Below are 15426 nucleotides of genomic sequence, written 5' to 3'. Positions count from 1 at the left end.
TGAGTACGTTTTAAGAACCCATTTGATAATGAAAGCTCCCTGTTGTCAGAACTCAAAAGTCAAGGTTCTTCAGGAAAGAGGTCTCCCTTTCTGTGTCAAAGGCACAGCAAAGTAGCTGCCATTCTCAGCAATGAGACTCAGCAGTCTCACACGTGGACTCTTCCAACATGGGAGGAAGTGATGCTTTGGGCAGATCCCCCTGATCCTTCATCCTTTAGAGAAATATGGATTGAGATAGAAGGTTTTTAAATGCTTTTAAAAACTATTTTTGTGAGTGGTATTTTCAGAAAACAGCTTATTCTAAGTAAATGGGATTAACAGAATTCCAAGACAGAAATAAAATGGGTCTAGAAAGACGATGGCAAGTTCTGCCCTGATTCGATGCAAACAATGTATTAAAAATAGGGCAATTTTGATGATGCCGACCTCTTTGCATGACAGAGAAAGATTGAGTGAGATTTTCATCGAGAGATGTTATTATAAAGAAAACAGCAGAAAGAGACGGAGAAAACCGACAAGACAAGACCATAAAAACAGAGAAGAGGAAGACAAGTTAGAATTGGGAGCTTAAACAATGTGAAAGGCAGGAGCACCAGTAGAATCAAGAGTCCAAATAGGAGGGTTTTCTTTGGTAGAGAAGAAACAGCTGCTTAATTCTCAAAGTCGGAGCAAAGAAGAGCCAGAGGGTGACCAAGTGGGAAATCTTGAAGGGGAGAGGAGGGAGGCTAAGAGTTCAAATTCAATGGCTTCCATCTTTGTGCAGACACAAGAACAGGAGGTGCTGGGCTCTCTGAAAGGGGAAGAAAATAGGGGAATATTCAGCACTAGGAAAGGGGATGAAGAGACTAAAAGGGACAGCCCACGTGGCTCATGTGGAGATAATGTTGACTAGGGGGATAAAACAATTTCTGAGTCCTTCAAAGAAAACCCAGATGCCAGAGATAATAAAAATAGTACTTTCTGCTGTTCTGCATAATAGTACTTATGGCTGTAAAACACTTTAAAGGATTTACTTTGGTTGTTTTCTACATATACTAACTCAACAGACCTGGTTTGGATTCATGGAATCTACATCTAATATAGATGAAAAAAATTGAGGCCACGAGGCATTTCACCTTTTGACACCCTGCAGTGCCACAGCAGGAAGCTGTAGCCTTAAGTGGTAAAAAAAAAAAAGTGTAATTGACATGGGCGCACCACCAAACAGAGATGCCTGGGAATATTCCATAGGTAATGCAGGCTCAGAGTGTCACAGTGGAGAAGATCATGGGGCAAGCAAATGCGTAATTGAGGAATTCAGTGCAAGCAATGGTGAAAGACTGATGTACTATTAGAATGTGCTGACCACATCTTGGGTTTATTAAATACCTGTGCTGCTTTGGATAGCCATACCTGCCAAACTGATAGACATGCACGGCACACACACACACACACACACACACACACACACACACACACTTCTGTTGATATCTTTGTTCTTTGCTCTCTTAGTCAAGGAGTAACTTTCACTGTAACTGCATTACAAAAACAAAAAGTCTGTCCCAAGCCGATACCTGTTCTAGCAAGTGACCCCCTTGTTCCCATCACATTTTCCTAGTCCACTTTTGCTGTTTGGGGAGAACCTGGAGATATGACCCTACAGAACCATGTAGGCAATAATGAAATGGTGCCAACCTTAGGTTTAGAAAATCCTGAACCCAGGAATCGTCCTCGGGTCTGGATTTGTGAATACCAGCATTCTGAGAGACTTTTTCCTGAAGATGTCTGATCATGGTTGTGCTGTCATTCATTACTTGCCACAGAAATCACTGAAATCTTCTACGGGCATGCTGTAAATATTAAAGGAGCATGTTAAACTTACACTGTGTGCAGCAGCAGCAGTTGATGCTGTTTTATGGAGACGATATTAGCGAGCATGCAAAAGTATCACGCTACCACTCCCACCATCCCTGTTCTTTACAGCTCCCCTGAAGCCTGACGCTGGACCACAATTTTAACTCTTTAATCACAGCAGAGAATCATTCAACATCATTTCCACGGAACCAATCTTATCCCTTAAACTGGGATTGTAGTTAATGATTGTAGATACCTTTTTGTACACTCACCACCCAACTTTCTATTTTAAACATAAGGGCAGGAGGATTTTCTTTGAAGTTTCCCAAGGCAGGAAACAGCATTTCACCTTTCTTATAGTTCAAGCCAGTGTGTGGGAGTGCACCCTAGGAGTTGTATGACCTGTCTGGCTTCTCTTAGGCTTTGTGTCAAGTGGAATGGGTCTTCCTGCCAGCTGGGACATTGGCCTGTCCTGATTTGTGAAATCTACTCAGAGCTAACTCAAGACTTATTTGGGTTGTCTCATAAGTCCTGGTTGCTCCCCTGGGATCTCCTCCACTAGCCCACCATAAAGTCAGAAATTTCCACCTCTATACTTGAGAGAGTGAGCTAGATCCAGGAGACATCAGTTAAAATGCAAATAACTTGGTAACATGTTGGAAATATTGCTAATTTCCTTAGGAGTGATAATGATATCATTATCTTTATTACATAGGAAAACATCCTCATTCTTGGGAGAGGCATACTGGAGTATTAAGGGTGAAATGTCATGATATCTGTGATTTACTTTTGAATGGTTCAACAATATAAAAATATGTAGTGAGCACACATATACACACATTCATACAAACAGAGAGATAAAGCAAATATGGCAAACAACAATTGTTGAATTAAGGTGGAGGCTATGGAGGTATTCTTGGATCTATTTTTTTCCAACTTTTTGGTATGTTTGAAAACCTACATAATGAAAAAGTGGAAAAAATGCAGGCTCCCAAACATATCTCAGACCCAGTGAATCGGATGCCCTGGGTGTGAAACGAAAAACGCATTGCTTGTGAGCACCCAAAGTAAGTTTTAGACACACTAAAATATGAGAGTTATTGAATTACAGTGCTAAATGCTAATGGAAGCATACATGCAATAGGTATAAGAGAAAAAGAGGAAATGATTTGGGGGAGAAAAATCAACTCAATTAAACACCTCTATTTCCTGTGGGCAACAAAGTGGAATTTAGTTAACCGGGTGAGAGTAATGCTACTCATAAATTGCATGAAAATGAAATTTAAAGAACTTAAAAGAGAGTTTTGGTGGAGAACAACAGGAGGATCAAGAAGGTCTGGGAGAACAGCATGATGTTCTTGTTCTAGAAGAAGTCTGAGCAAGTGTTCAGAATTCCTGTGACCAGAATTCTGCAGTGGCTCCCACCTACTCATTATCTGCCCTGGTGGCAAAATCACCAGTGGAGCTTTCAAAAATATATCGACTATTACCTGCTGTACCCAACCCCTACCTCCAACTATTAGAACAGAATTTCTGTATTTAAAATGCTCATGGATAATTCTAATACACAGCCAAGGTTAAGAACTAGTTACCTGTACAATGAAACCCAAACTCTCCAGTCAGTAAATTCTGTCTCCTTAAGGACGGGAAGCTGTCAGAGCCATCCTGGTACCCCAGTGGGTCAGCCCAGTGCCTGACGCTTAATCCATTCTAAATAGATGTTAACTGGATGAATACGCTGATGAGCTACATAGATGAATGGACATGAATTAGGAGCCCTGGGCAACTGTAGATAATTTGAATATCCTAAAATCAAGGTGAGAGAGGGAAGGGAGCTCAAGGGTGAGGCAGAAAGAAGGAAAAGTAGACACCAAAGAAAATTCCACCTGCTTTGCCATTTTCCTTAGAGCTATGCCAGGACTCATGATCTCCTCTGCAGACGAACAGGAGAGTGAGGGACATAAAGCCTCTTTTTTCAATCTCTGCACATGGGGGAGCCCCTTCCATGATAGGTTCACACTGTGTTCTCATGGTCCTGAAAAGCTCCAGGATATTATTTTTGTAATGGTCAAAGATTACTAAATCCCATGGATCCCAGGGCCCCTGATGGAGGCATCCTTAGTTCTGCTGTAAGATGTAAAATCTGTGTATCCACTTAAATATTTATCTATTTCTTGCCTGAGGTTTGGGCAGGATGCAGGTTTCCTTTAGTAATGGAATTGTGACTTATAAAGAAGCATGTACTGGAAACTCTTGTTCTTTGTATATTGAACATAAATAGGTGTGTTTCCCTTAGCTGGTAGACAAGAGGAAGTTGTGATCATTTCCTTGAGAAACATTAACCCAAGTCCCCACCCAGAGATGGGTCACTGGTGATTGTTTCTTTTGGATGAAAGGAGGAGGAACAAAACAAAATAGGAGAGAGGAAGGCAATAAAATGAAAATCTGAGCTCTCTCCCGGATATGTGGGTGGATAAGTGGGGCCTGGCTTTGGAAAACTAGTATTTCAGGAAAGTCCATTCCTTTGCTCAAGGTATTATTACTCACCCACTTCACCATTGCCAACTCCTGAATGTGAACAGTAGATTAAACAAGGTGAAGAGGACCCACTGACTTACACTTAAAACTTGTCCGCTGTTCCTGACATGGAAATGTGACTTTCTTGAGATTCAGGCAGAAGAGGTTTGTGCACATGATTTCCAAGCTTTCTTCCTGCTCTTCTGGCCTCCACGCTTTCTCTCCATTCCAACTGACCAGCCCCACTGTTAAAATTTTTGGCTCATGGAAATTTTGTAGAAGCAGAGGAAAGTTCTGGAGATCTCCCCTGAAGTATGTCCATATCCACAATATTTGTGCACACTTCAGGTGGGTCATGAGCCCCTCTGAAGCTACTGTTGTAAATCCTTACCACCTAATCTGCTCAAAAACCTTCAAAAACTCCCCATGGCCTACCAAATACATGCTTAAGACCTGGTGGCTGCCTTTCAAAGCGCCCCACGCTATGTACCCTACCTATCCTTTCAAGAGCATCTCCCAAAATTCATTTATTTAGCTTTACAGGTAATAAACATCTATTCCTTACAAAACATTAAAGTTATACATTGTAGGCATAGGTGTATGTTCATGTATACATGCAAATATATCAATCTCAGAATATATAAATACATGATATTATAATATATACAGAAATATATCTGATATATCTAATAATACATTACAATAATGTAATATATAAAATATAAAACATATTAGAAATGGAAGAATAACAAAGGTGTATAATATACAGGACTTGCTCACTATTATTGCTTTATAATTTGCATATATTTTCTCTGCTACTATATTATAAGCTACAAGGTAGGGGGAAATGTGTTTTATCTATCTTTGGTTAACCGAGGGTCCTCAGAATAGTGTCATGTATAGAATAAATGATCAGTAAAAGTTCAGAGAACACATAACATTCTTAATTAGGAATTAAATTGACAGGTTAAGGAGACTATGTACACCAATAGCTTTGATAAATTATCAAAGCTAAGTTAACCACCCTCTGTAGGGAATACTTAATGCCAACTTCCTAGAATAGAGATAAAATATATGGGAAAAAACACCTCTAAAAACTTTTGTAAAAACAAACCAGAATCCTACATGGAGAGAAGAGTAACCATAGAGCAATTTATACAGAATATCCTGCTTGTAATTAAAAACTCAGCTTTATTGTCACCCTTTCAGAAACTATTCAGTCTAAGGTAACTAATTTCTAGCACACTCCTCTATTTTCATTCTTTGCATATCACTTACAACCATCTGACATTTTTCCTTTTCAGCTGATTGATTGATGAATTGATTGATTTTTCAAATTGCTTGTCTCCTCCCACTAGAATGTGAACTCTAGAGGACCAGGGACCTTGTGTGACTTGTTTCCTCGCTATAGACACAACTATACACCTAGAGCTATATCTTGCACAAAGCTGGTGGACAAATAAATACCTGCCAAATAAAGGAACACATTCACAAAAATAATACTATGTATTATCTATGGATGTTTATGTACCTTTTCAAAAATATAAAAGGTATTGGAAGGGTAAACAAGAATTTTGGGGGGTGGGGTAAGTATTGAGCGGTCAGAGTCTTGGAGGATAGAACTCAGCACGGTAGTTAAAGGACACTTTACTTACATGAGAAATGGTTTATTTCTTTAAGAAAATAGACAAGAAGCACGAGATGACAAACATTAACTATTCTGGTGGTGAGAATTTGAGTGTCTGTTATATTGCTTTTTGTACTTTTCTCTATTTTTTAAATTTCTCAAAACAATTTTTTTTAAAGGTCTGAATAGAGAAGAGTGAATTTATCCTAGCTTTACAGGATCTAAAGCTCTCTGATGTGCTGTTACCTATATTTGATCATTACAGTAATTCTGACGTAATTATTACCAGCCTTATTTTATACAGGAGGAAAATGAGACCAAGCTTGATAAGGGGGCTTGCTGATAAGGGCAATGCTCGGCTGAGAACCTGACCTAGGGATGATTTCTCTTTCAAGAGATAACATCACTGCCCCATCAAATATGAGGGCTAGACCAGAGGTAAAAAAAAAATTAGCTTTGAGGCCAATAGGCAAGAGACCTAGAAGAGTTAAATCTAAATTGACAAACAACAAATAGGTAAATATTTTAATACAAATAGAAAATATGCCTCACATGATCTTAGGCAAGTTGCTTAAAATTTTAAGGCTTGTATTCCTCTATAAAATACGGTATTTACTTACCTCATTTGATTCTTTTTTTTTTTTGCACTGGGTCTTAGTTGAGGCTCGCGGGCTCCTTAGTTGTGGCTCGCCGGCTCCTTAGTTGCAGTACATGGGCTCCTTAGTTGCAGCAGGCAGGCTCCTTAGTTGCGGCTCCAGGGCTCCTTAGTTGTGGCTTGCCAGCTCCTTAGTTGTGGCATAAGAAGTCTTAGTTGCAGCATGCATGTGGGATCTAGTTCCCTGACCAGGGATTGAACCCAACCCCCTGCATTGGGAGCATGGAGTCTTATCCACTGCCCCACCAGGGAAGTCCCATTACCTCATTTGCTTCTTGTGAGCATTGTATAATTTAAGTATTTATGTATGACATAAATTATATTATATATAAAAGACACAGCATAGTATCTGGCACTTAATAGATTGTTCAATATTTGTGTGTTTCCTCTCAGTTTCTTATGCTGCCATGTATTATGTTGAACAGTTAGAAATTGCCTTTTTTTTTAATAAAAATCATCGAATATGGACAATTTTGTGAGGTTCATGCTGCTACTCTTTGAATGTGACCTCTGATAACAACCATCATCTACCTCATCTTGAATTCACACATGAGGGAAGGGCAGAGCAGAGTTTGAATAAAACTGATGATTGTTTGGGGCTTGGGCTGGAGAGTCTATTTGCAAGGACAGATAAAAGGGATTTGCAAGTGTGTAAGGAGGAGAAGGATAGTCCAATTGGCAGAGAAGGGTTTACATAATCAAGGTTAGGCAATTGCAAGCTAGACAGCTGCTCAAGAGCTTTTGGCACCAAAATATATTGACCAGCTGGGATATCATTAATGCTTAACAGTTTTATCCTCATGACCATACCTTGGCCAATTAGGTTGTCTTTGACCACCGAAGGGTATGATATACTCTGACGTAAATGCCACATGTGTATCTGTGTAGCACGTATCCTGTTGCTTTGATGTGTTGTAGAATATACACTAAATATAAATGCATTCGTTTCTTCAGAACACACGATTAAACAGTGTGATTAAAGAGGAATAGAATTTAAATAGGCATTAATTTCTTTTAAAAAACAATTATTATTCTGAGAAATACTTTTTTGTATATTCTGAGAGTAAAGGGATTCAAATAAAATTATTTTTAAGATGAATTTTTAGAGAATGATTTTAGAAAAAGAAATATGGGTAAGGAAAGCCAGTTCTGCACATTTTTCATACAAATAAATACAGACAGGAGAAATGTAATGACTAAAAGACAGTGATTGAAGGACCTTAACAGAAAGTTGTTTGCAGTGTTAAAAGAAACACTTGGACCAGTGTCATTTTAGCCTATGAAGCCGTTTCAGAAATGCTCTTACTAGGTAATTTCCCAATAGTGTCTTTAAATTATGGGACAGGCAAAACAAATAAGGACAAAATATAAGACAATTGAATGCCACAACATTTCCCAGAATGCTTCATACACTAAAATTTAATACATTAGAATATTTGGAATATTTTCAGAATTTGCAACTGTGACATTGGCAAGTAAAATTTGTAATACGGAGTTTTTATACAGTAGCAAAAACACAGTCATCCAAACACAGAACCCTTACTAAACTACCTAATCCAAAATGCATGTGGATAAGGGTTTCACCTGTAAATTGTTTTTTAAATTTTAAATCATTTGCAGTTTATTTAATTTGATATCTACTGGAATTCCTTGGTCACTTGCATTAGCATTTCTGGATTAACCTTTAAACCTGGTACTGGTCGTATATTTTTCCTTCCCCATATTTTAAGTACTAGTTTGGCTACTGATGATTGTTCCTTATCCCTATGTAAACCACTACAAGTAACGTCAATGTTCCTTCTTCAAAGCTGGAGATCTGACATCAAGAATTTTATATGGGGAGTATCAAAAATAAGGAGGCAACCAAACAAGTTACTCCTTCCATCTATGGAACTACTTAATCATCTGATAGAAGTCAAATAAAACACGGCCTGAGGGCAAAGGCAGCTATAAGTATGAGGAATCCTTTCTACAAATACCATACAGATATGTATATATACATGCATATACATATATGTATAAATATATACATATAGTTTTCTGCTAATGCTTTGATAAGCTATTAAAGAAACCCATTATTATGGTCTTGTTTCTTTTCTTTCTCCAGATGGAAAGCTTTTACCAAAACTTGTAGACAATAGATCATGTAATACTAGTAGCGGAAAGGACCTTAGCTATCATCTAGTTCAAGTCCCTCCTTTACAGATGAAAAATTTAAGGGGGTGAAAGCCTTTGCAACTTGTTAACATCCTACAGCCAGTTAGCGGCAGAGTCAAGACCAGATCCCAAATGTGCACCGGTAACTAGATGAACGCCATGACCTCTAAATCGTTCTTACTTTGTAAACCACATTTCTCTTAAAATATTACATACCCACTTAACATTTCAGACTGAATAATCAGCAACTTTGCTGATAATAGTGGGATGGCTTTTTTTTATGTTGAAAGTCCTGGGATAAAGGGATCCTGGACGTGAAATTCTGCCTGAAAGCCAGCCTGTTCGGGGTGGCCATGCTGTTGCTCTGTCTTCACCTTGCACTGACACTCCTCCACCAGCATCACCAGCTTGACCACGGGGGCAAGGCCAGTGCAGTTGAGCTGCAAGTGCATCGTGGTGAACTTGTCAGGCAGGCAGTGGGAGCAGAAGGTGTAGGGGTGCTGCGCAGCTTCAGGAAAACGAACAGACCCGCATTTTCCAAAGCAAAGGTTGTTCTGTACAACCACTTTCTCACAGTCTTCATGGGTGATAGTCTAAAAGACAAACACATCTCCATTAAATTACCTTGAGTCATTTCTTCACCATACATGATGCCGAAGCTATAGACTGTAAGCGAGGATAACTTAGACTAAAATTTAAAAGTCTTTCCAGGGACTTCCCTGGCAGTCCAGTGGTTAAGACTTTGCACTCCCACGACAGGCGGCACAGGTTCGATCCCTGGTCAGGGAACTAAGATCCCACGTGCAGTGCAGGGGCCAAAAAATAAATAAAAAGATTTAAAAATCTTTCCAATGTTGGATACAGTTTGCAATAATCAAGTGATGGCATCTTAAGAGCGTGGAGCTACCTTAACTAAATTTTTTATTGGATACATTAATAAATTAGCCTGTAGAAAATAACTAAGGTAATATGAAAATATTTTACTCTACACTTAAATGCCAAACTCTAAGACATTTTGTCTAATTGGGTGTTACCTGTCTGAAAATTCTAATGGTTAGCTTCTTATAAGTAATGTGCCTTACCCTTCTACCCTTCACAGTGCATTGTACAAAATAAATTCTCAATACATGTTTGTTCAATTGCTCATAGAATAGATCAGAACATCCAGAGTTTAATTCTGTCCTATTTTACAGCGCTTATAGTACATTCAAATCTATTAAGTTGCATGGAGCAAAGTTGCAGCACCTGTGCCTCTAAATCATCATGCATGACATCATCTTTGCGTCTCCCATAACCCCATACACCTAGCTTTATGTGCCCTTCAAAATATATGAGCCAAACACCTTATTTTTAATTTAATTAGTGATAGAATTCAAAATAAGAGTTCAAAGGAAATTTGATTGCCCAATTCTTAGGAGCAATTTTTTAATTATACATGGGCCAACAAAGCAGTCATTATTATTTGATCATTGACTTGTCGTTGCTACATATCCTTGCCTTTTCAGAATACTTAACTGCCTTGCACAGTCAATTACCTTATAATACTGCCTGCTTAATTGTGTAGCTTTACTGGACTGTAAAATTTTACTCTATCCTGCATTGCTTTTGGTTCAGTATCTTTGTGTTTAAGGACCTGATGCAATTTCTCAATTTTAATTTAACATTTGGAGTGTGGGCTTTGCCAGGACTGACTGGAGGCAGTAGATAGTAGAATGCTCCTTTGTCTTAATAGTGTGGAATCAATCATAATAACTGCAAATCAGCCAACCAACATGAACTGGGAAACAGGTGTTTCTAAGAGGAGGAAATGTGATTTCACATCAAGATTACTTTTTGAAAGCTTATGAGAAAATACGTTAAATCATTTTTGTGATAGTAATGCTAGAACTAACATGGCAACTTCTGCCTGACAACCTCAACATATTTTATAGACCTATGAAGTAGTTAGGTGTGAAATACAGGGGTTAAGACCACCATACATGCATGTCTGGGGAGGAGTCCGATGTATCCCATCTTATCTACAGATGGAATCCACCTGTTCATCCATGTCCTAATAGAGTGTAGAGATGTAGCTAGAGAGAAGTTCTAGTGATTGCTCTAAATTCCCAACTTCCTAACTGGGGGTACAGTCAATTACCTCTCCAGATAAGACCACCCCGATGTAGAAATAAATAAATACATCCCCATAAAACAAAGCTCTATGCCATCAATATGAAGTACCATCATACCATTCTTGCAGCATTTCCAAGGTTGGAAGGAAATGTAGGGAGTATGATCATACTTTGCCAAATCCACTGATGAAGGCCCAAGGACCAAATCTGGGAATGAGGTGAGACTCGGGCTCCTGGCACATTCGTCCCCTACTTTCCACCTGTCCCAGCTGTCCACCCGCTCCTGAAAACCTGGATCCCCTTCCCTACCCAGAAAAAATACCTGGCTGAAGGGCACCGTCCTACAGGTCTCCCGATGCACTTCATGGCTTTTGATGGGCAGGATGATCCCCTGAGAAGCTGGACTCATTCTGAACATGAAATGGTGCCAGAATTTCTTGGCTTCTTCCCGAAGAGGAGATTTCTCCATTGGCATCCCATCCTCTGGCTGAGTGAGACCCTGGGTCCCAGGGAAGAATTGCTCACTGACTGAGCCCTGGGGTGGGTGCAGCTCTCTCTCAGGCTTCTTCCAGAATCTCCCAAACCTGGACAGCATCTTTTCTCTCTGCCTCTGGCCTTCCCCTGCAGTGCTGGCATCTATTAGGTGTGGCACTGCCACAAACAGATCTGGCTTCTCCTCAGCTTCCTCATGGTTGCCCAAGGAGAGCTCTCTGCGATGCCTTTCTAGGAGCAAGAGAGAAACAGAATTCTGACTCTGGCGGCCATCCCCGTGCCTTGCAGCTTTCCCTAGAGGCAGGAGTAGCAACAGCTGAAGGAAGAGAAGATGCATGCTGTCGGGGCCGAAGCTTCTTGCAGATTCACAGATGGTGAGGCCCCAAAAGAGGTTCACTCTCTGCAGGACTGTGAACAGGGAGATGCTATATATAGATACCTGCCTTGTGGGATGGGAAGGCAGGTGGTCAGTAGCCAGGCAGAGTAAACACATTCCTTGTTTGCTTGAATTATGTAGTGCTAATGGTGTCCTGCCTTCATTTTGGTTTTGTGTATTTTAGAAGGCCTCAGTGAAAGCCGGGGACCCAGGGGGTAATTAGCTGACACTTTATCGTCTGAGATTTAAAGAGCAGTATTTGTGAAAACAACACATTCTTTGCCCGGATTTCCCATCGCTGTTGTTAGAAGGACCAGAGTAAGGTAATATTTGTGGTGCATCTGCTTTGTGCTGGGATAGAACAGACATGTTTTAAGGAGAGAAGTATATCAGATAAAAATTAACGCATACATTTAGCCAAAGATCAGGCTGTTAGGCTCTACACACACACACACACACACGCACACACACATGCACACACACACGCACACACACACAGAGAAGCAGCCAAAGAAGTATATAAAAGTTGTAAGAAAGGAAGAAATAGAGGGATGTTAAGTTCGTTGAGCAGAGGACACTCCCCGTTGCTGAGATGTGGTTAGGGTTGTTGATTTTTGCATGGTAACAGTAAAGGGAGTATATTCTCCTTTTCCACACGTGGAAACTCACAGTTCCCAAGTAATCCCCTCACCTTAAGAATCAAATACTTGGTGCTAAATTTCACAACTGGTCAATCATCAGATAAGCTTTTTCAATTGTTCACAAATTTCTCAACAGGATCCTAAGTAATAGACTGACAGCTCATTAGCCCTCACTGAGGATGGGGAAGTGTCTTTCCCTCAAGCCACCCTATTGACTTTTTTTTTTTTTTTTAATTTCTCTAAACAAAGAGCCAGACTTGAGAACGTGGATTCTAAGAACCAGGTTTGATAGCTCTGGGCATGAAGCTGGCTGGTCCATTCTTTACCTTACAGAATCCACATCATCTTTATTCTGCAGTAATTGATGACCAGGTTAAATAAAGATGAAGGCAAACATGACTCTTCAGGGATCAAAGGAAAATTTGTTAGATGACTATCATTCAAAAATGTTATAAATCAGATGAGGGTATGAGAAAGGAACACATCCACAAAAATGGAACCCCAGAGTTGAGTTCAAGCTACCCTCTACACTAACTGAACAGCATTTCCATTGGGAATTGACTCAGTACTTGCTTGTATTTCTCCCCTTTTAATTTAATCACCATATTGTTTGCTTTCAGTAACACACGTAAGCCTGGAACATGCCCTCTCTTTTTTTCAGTACCGATTAATCTTTCTTTCCAAGAAGTGATCCATTTGAATATTTTTTCCAGACACTAGTGTTCTTCTTAATAGTCAGGCATGATTTCTGTGAGACAAAGCGTCAAGTCCTTTTACCTACAATAATGAATTATTTTTAAATGAACCATCATTTTTCCAGAAATCTATCAGAAGAGATATACTTTACTTGTACCAAGTACCCATAGAACCTGTGCTAGCATTACTTAAGGTACAGTTGATTCATACTAAATGAACATTAGTATTTGCCATTTCTTTTAAAGTGCTTTTTAAAAGTTGCCTGCTGTTTGAATTTCTTAATTTCCCTCAGCCATCCAATGCAATAGGCCTTCCAGAGCTAGCCACTCTAAATATAAATGACATGATTTATATTAGCTGACCACTTAATTATAAATATGGTGTGGGAGCTAACTATGATAGGTTTCCTGATTCCTTTTAGACTCTACGTTTTCGTGCCTGAAGTTCCATTGCCATCAATCACAGTTTTTCCCCAGACTGAAGACTATTCCAGAAATTCTACTCGGGGTCTCAGGTTGCTTGTCTCTAAACATAGGGTACAATTCAAATAATTTCTTTTGAATTAAAATTTGTAGAAGACTCACTTTGTGGGCCAAGCATCATATTAGATACTAGAATATGATAGAAAATGATGAAAACTTACTTCCTGCCCTCAAGTAGTCTAGTGGTATCACACATTTTATAACTTTATTCAATTAGCTGTAGGGATGTCAGTTACGCCTATTTATCCTTTCCTTAGTCCTAAACCCCTCTTCTTCTGATACTAATTTTGGTGTTTATAAATGTCATTTAAAAATTACTCATGGAGCATTTCCTTTTGCTGTTCTGTCACTCCTGTTGAGAAAATGTGCAAATATCTTGAAGGGTAAATCTAGCAAAGTAAAGCCTTCTGTGACGAGTACTACGGTACAGGAGTCTACCTTCAACCCCTGCCTTTTTTTTTTTTTTTTTTTTTTTTCTCACAGGTTCCGTATGATTTATTCTTGTGCAAACGAAAACAAAATAAATCTAACAAATGAACCAAAAGAGTATAATACTTATAAAAAATAAATGCCATAAGTAAAGTCAACCCCTGCCTTTTACAGTTAACAGCAGATGACATTCTCCTTCCACCACTGTGTCCTTACATCAGTTCTAAAGCTGTGTATGTGGTACATTATAGTTTATGCTTAAAAACATAAACATTTTGGTGTGGGTCTTCAGTCCTACAAGCATACAGTGACCTCCCAATTTTGATGAAGCCAAATGGAGATATAGGTGTGGAGGGGGTCTCCAGACACAGCAGGGAGCCGCTGTGTGGAGAGAGCACCACAAATTGCTGGTGTCCTTAGTACCAAATGCCACAGCGGAAGGCAGGCCTGAGCTTTCATGAGCCCAAGTCTGCCTAAATCTGCTTTCTGGGACCACCTCAAGCCTTCGTGCGAGCCAGAGGGTCCAATCCCATCCTTCATTCTTTCCGATTTATAACTCACGCTCCGCGTGATCTGAACTCTGAGTTCAACTTGACTTGGCTTCCTAGGCACTAGGATGTCTTCAGGACTGGGTGGAGCTCCCAGTGTGCCTGTGAGAGAACAGTAACAGCTATGTTTTCCTGTCCCTCTTACAGACTCTCAGAAAGGAGCTAAAAGCAGTCCAGTGCTCTCTAAGGGGAAACAGAGAAACTCAATTCTTTTGTAAAAACCCCAGACCTAAATCAACAAAAGGTGAGAGGCAGCGTTGGGGTAGGAGATAGGCATTAGAGTTAAAACTGAGAGACAGAAAGGGGAATTTGGGCTGATGGCTTTGTGGAAGAAATCTGTCTAGGGTACATGCCATTGCCTCAAAACTCTCTCTCTTTTCAAAATAGAGAATAACCACAGGACCATGGGAGTTTAGATTATTTAAAAAGAACTCAAAAGAAGGCAAAATCTTTCCCTTCTTTTCCAAAGGACAAGGAAGACAGCAAATTAGGGTACGTGGTTTCCCCTTAAACCTCTTATCATGATTTAGTTTAGTAAATTATTTAAAACATAGTTCTCTCTCCCTCTCCACTCCCCTCCTTTCCACTTTCTATGGAAAGAAAACATTAGGAAGGCCTACCTCCCCAAAGCTACTTCACTTATTGAACTCATGGATACACTCATTCATACAGCATATATCTGAGTGCCAGCTCTGTGCTAGGTCCTGAGGATAAAATAGTGAGGGTGTCCTTGTCCAGGCCTAATGAAGTTTGCAATCTAGAGGGAGAGTATAGTTTATTCAAAATGAGTTACACAAGGAAAACCTAGGCAGACAACATTCCTAGCACTAATCAGGGACTTTCAGGCAGATCCAAATCCCAA

At 39.6% G+C, this 15426-nt stretch overlaps 1 protein-coding gene across 1 annotated transcript; it reads right to left on the bottom strand.

Moving 5' to 3' along the window:
- Positions 1-8033: 8033 nt before the first annotated feature.
- Positions 8034-11825, bottom strand: CER1 (cerberus 1, DAN family BMP antagonist). The gene is made up of 2 exons (XM_004276142.3): positions 11223-11825; positions 8034-9382 (listed from the first exon to the last, which is right to left on the bottom strand). The coding sequence occupies exons 1-2, from the start codon at positions 11727-11729 to the stop codon at positions 9068-9070; spliced, it is 822 nt and encodes a 273-aa protein (XP_004276190.3). The 5' UTR covers positions 11730-11825; the 3' UTR covers positions 8034-9067.
- Between the last annotated feature and the right edge of the window lie 3601 nt (positions 11826-15426).

Source organism: Orcinus orca, chromosome 6 (genome assembly GCF_937001465.1).
Source record: "Orcinus orca chromosome 6, mOrcOrc1.1, whole genome shotgun sequence".
NCBI lineage: Eukaryota > Metazoa > Chordata > Mammalia > Artiodactyla > Delphinidae > Orcinus > Orcinus orca.
This window is presented reverse-complemented; position numbering and strand designations above follow the sequence as displayed.

What these genes read in the sequence shown, in the direction of transcription:
- CER1 (XM_004276142.3), bottom strand. Translation starts at nt 11,729, where the DNA reads ATGCATCTTCTCTTCCTTCAGCTGTTGCTACTCCTGCCTCTAGGGAAA. An exon ending in GGACGGTGCCCTTCAGCCAG is followed by an intron (nt 9,383 to 11,222) that starts GTATTTTTTCTG and finishes TTTGTCTTTTAG; the next exon opens with ACTATCACCCATGAAGACTG.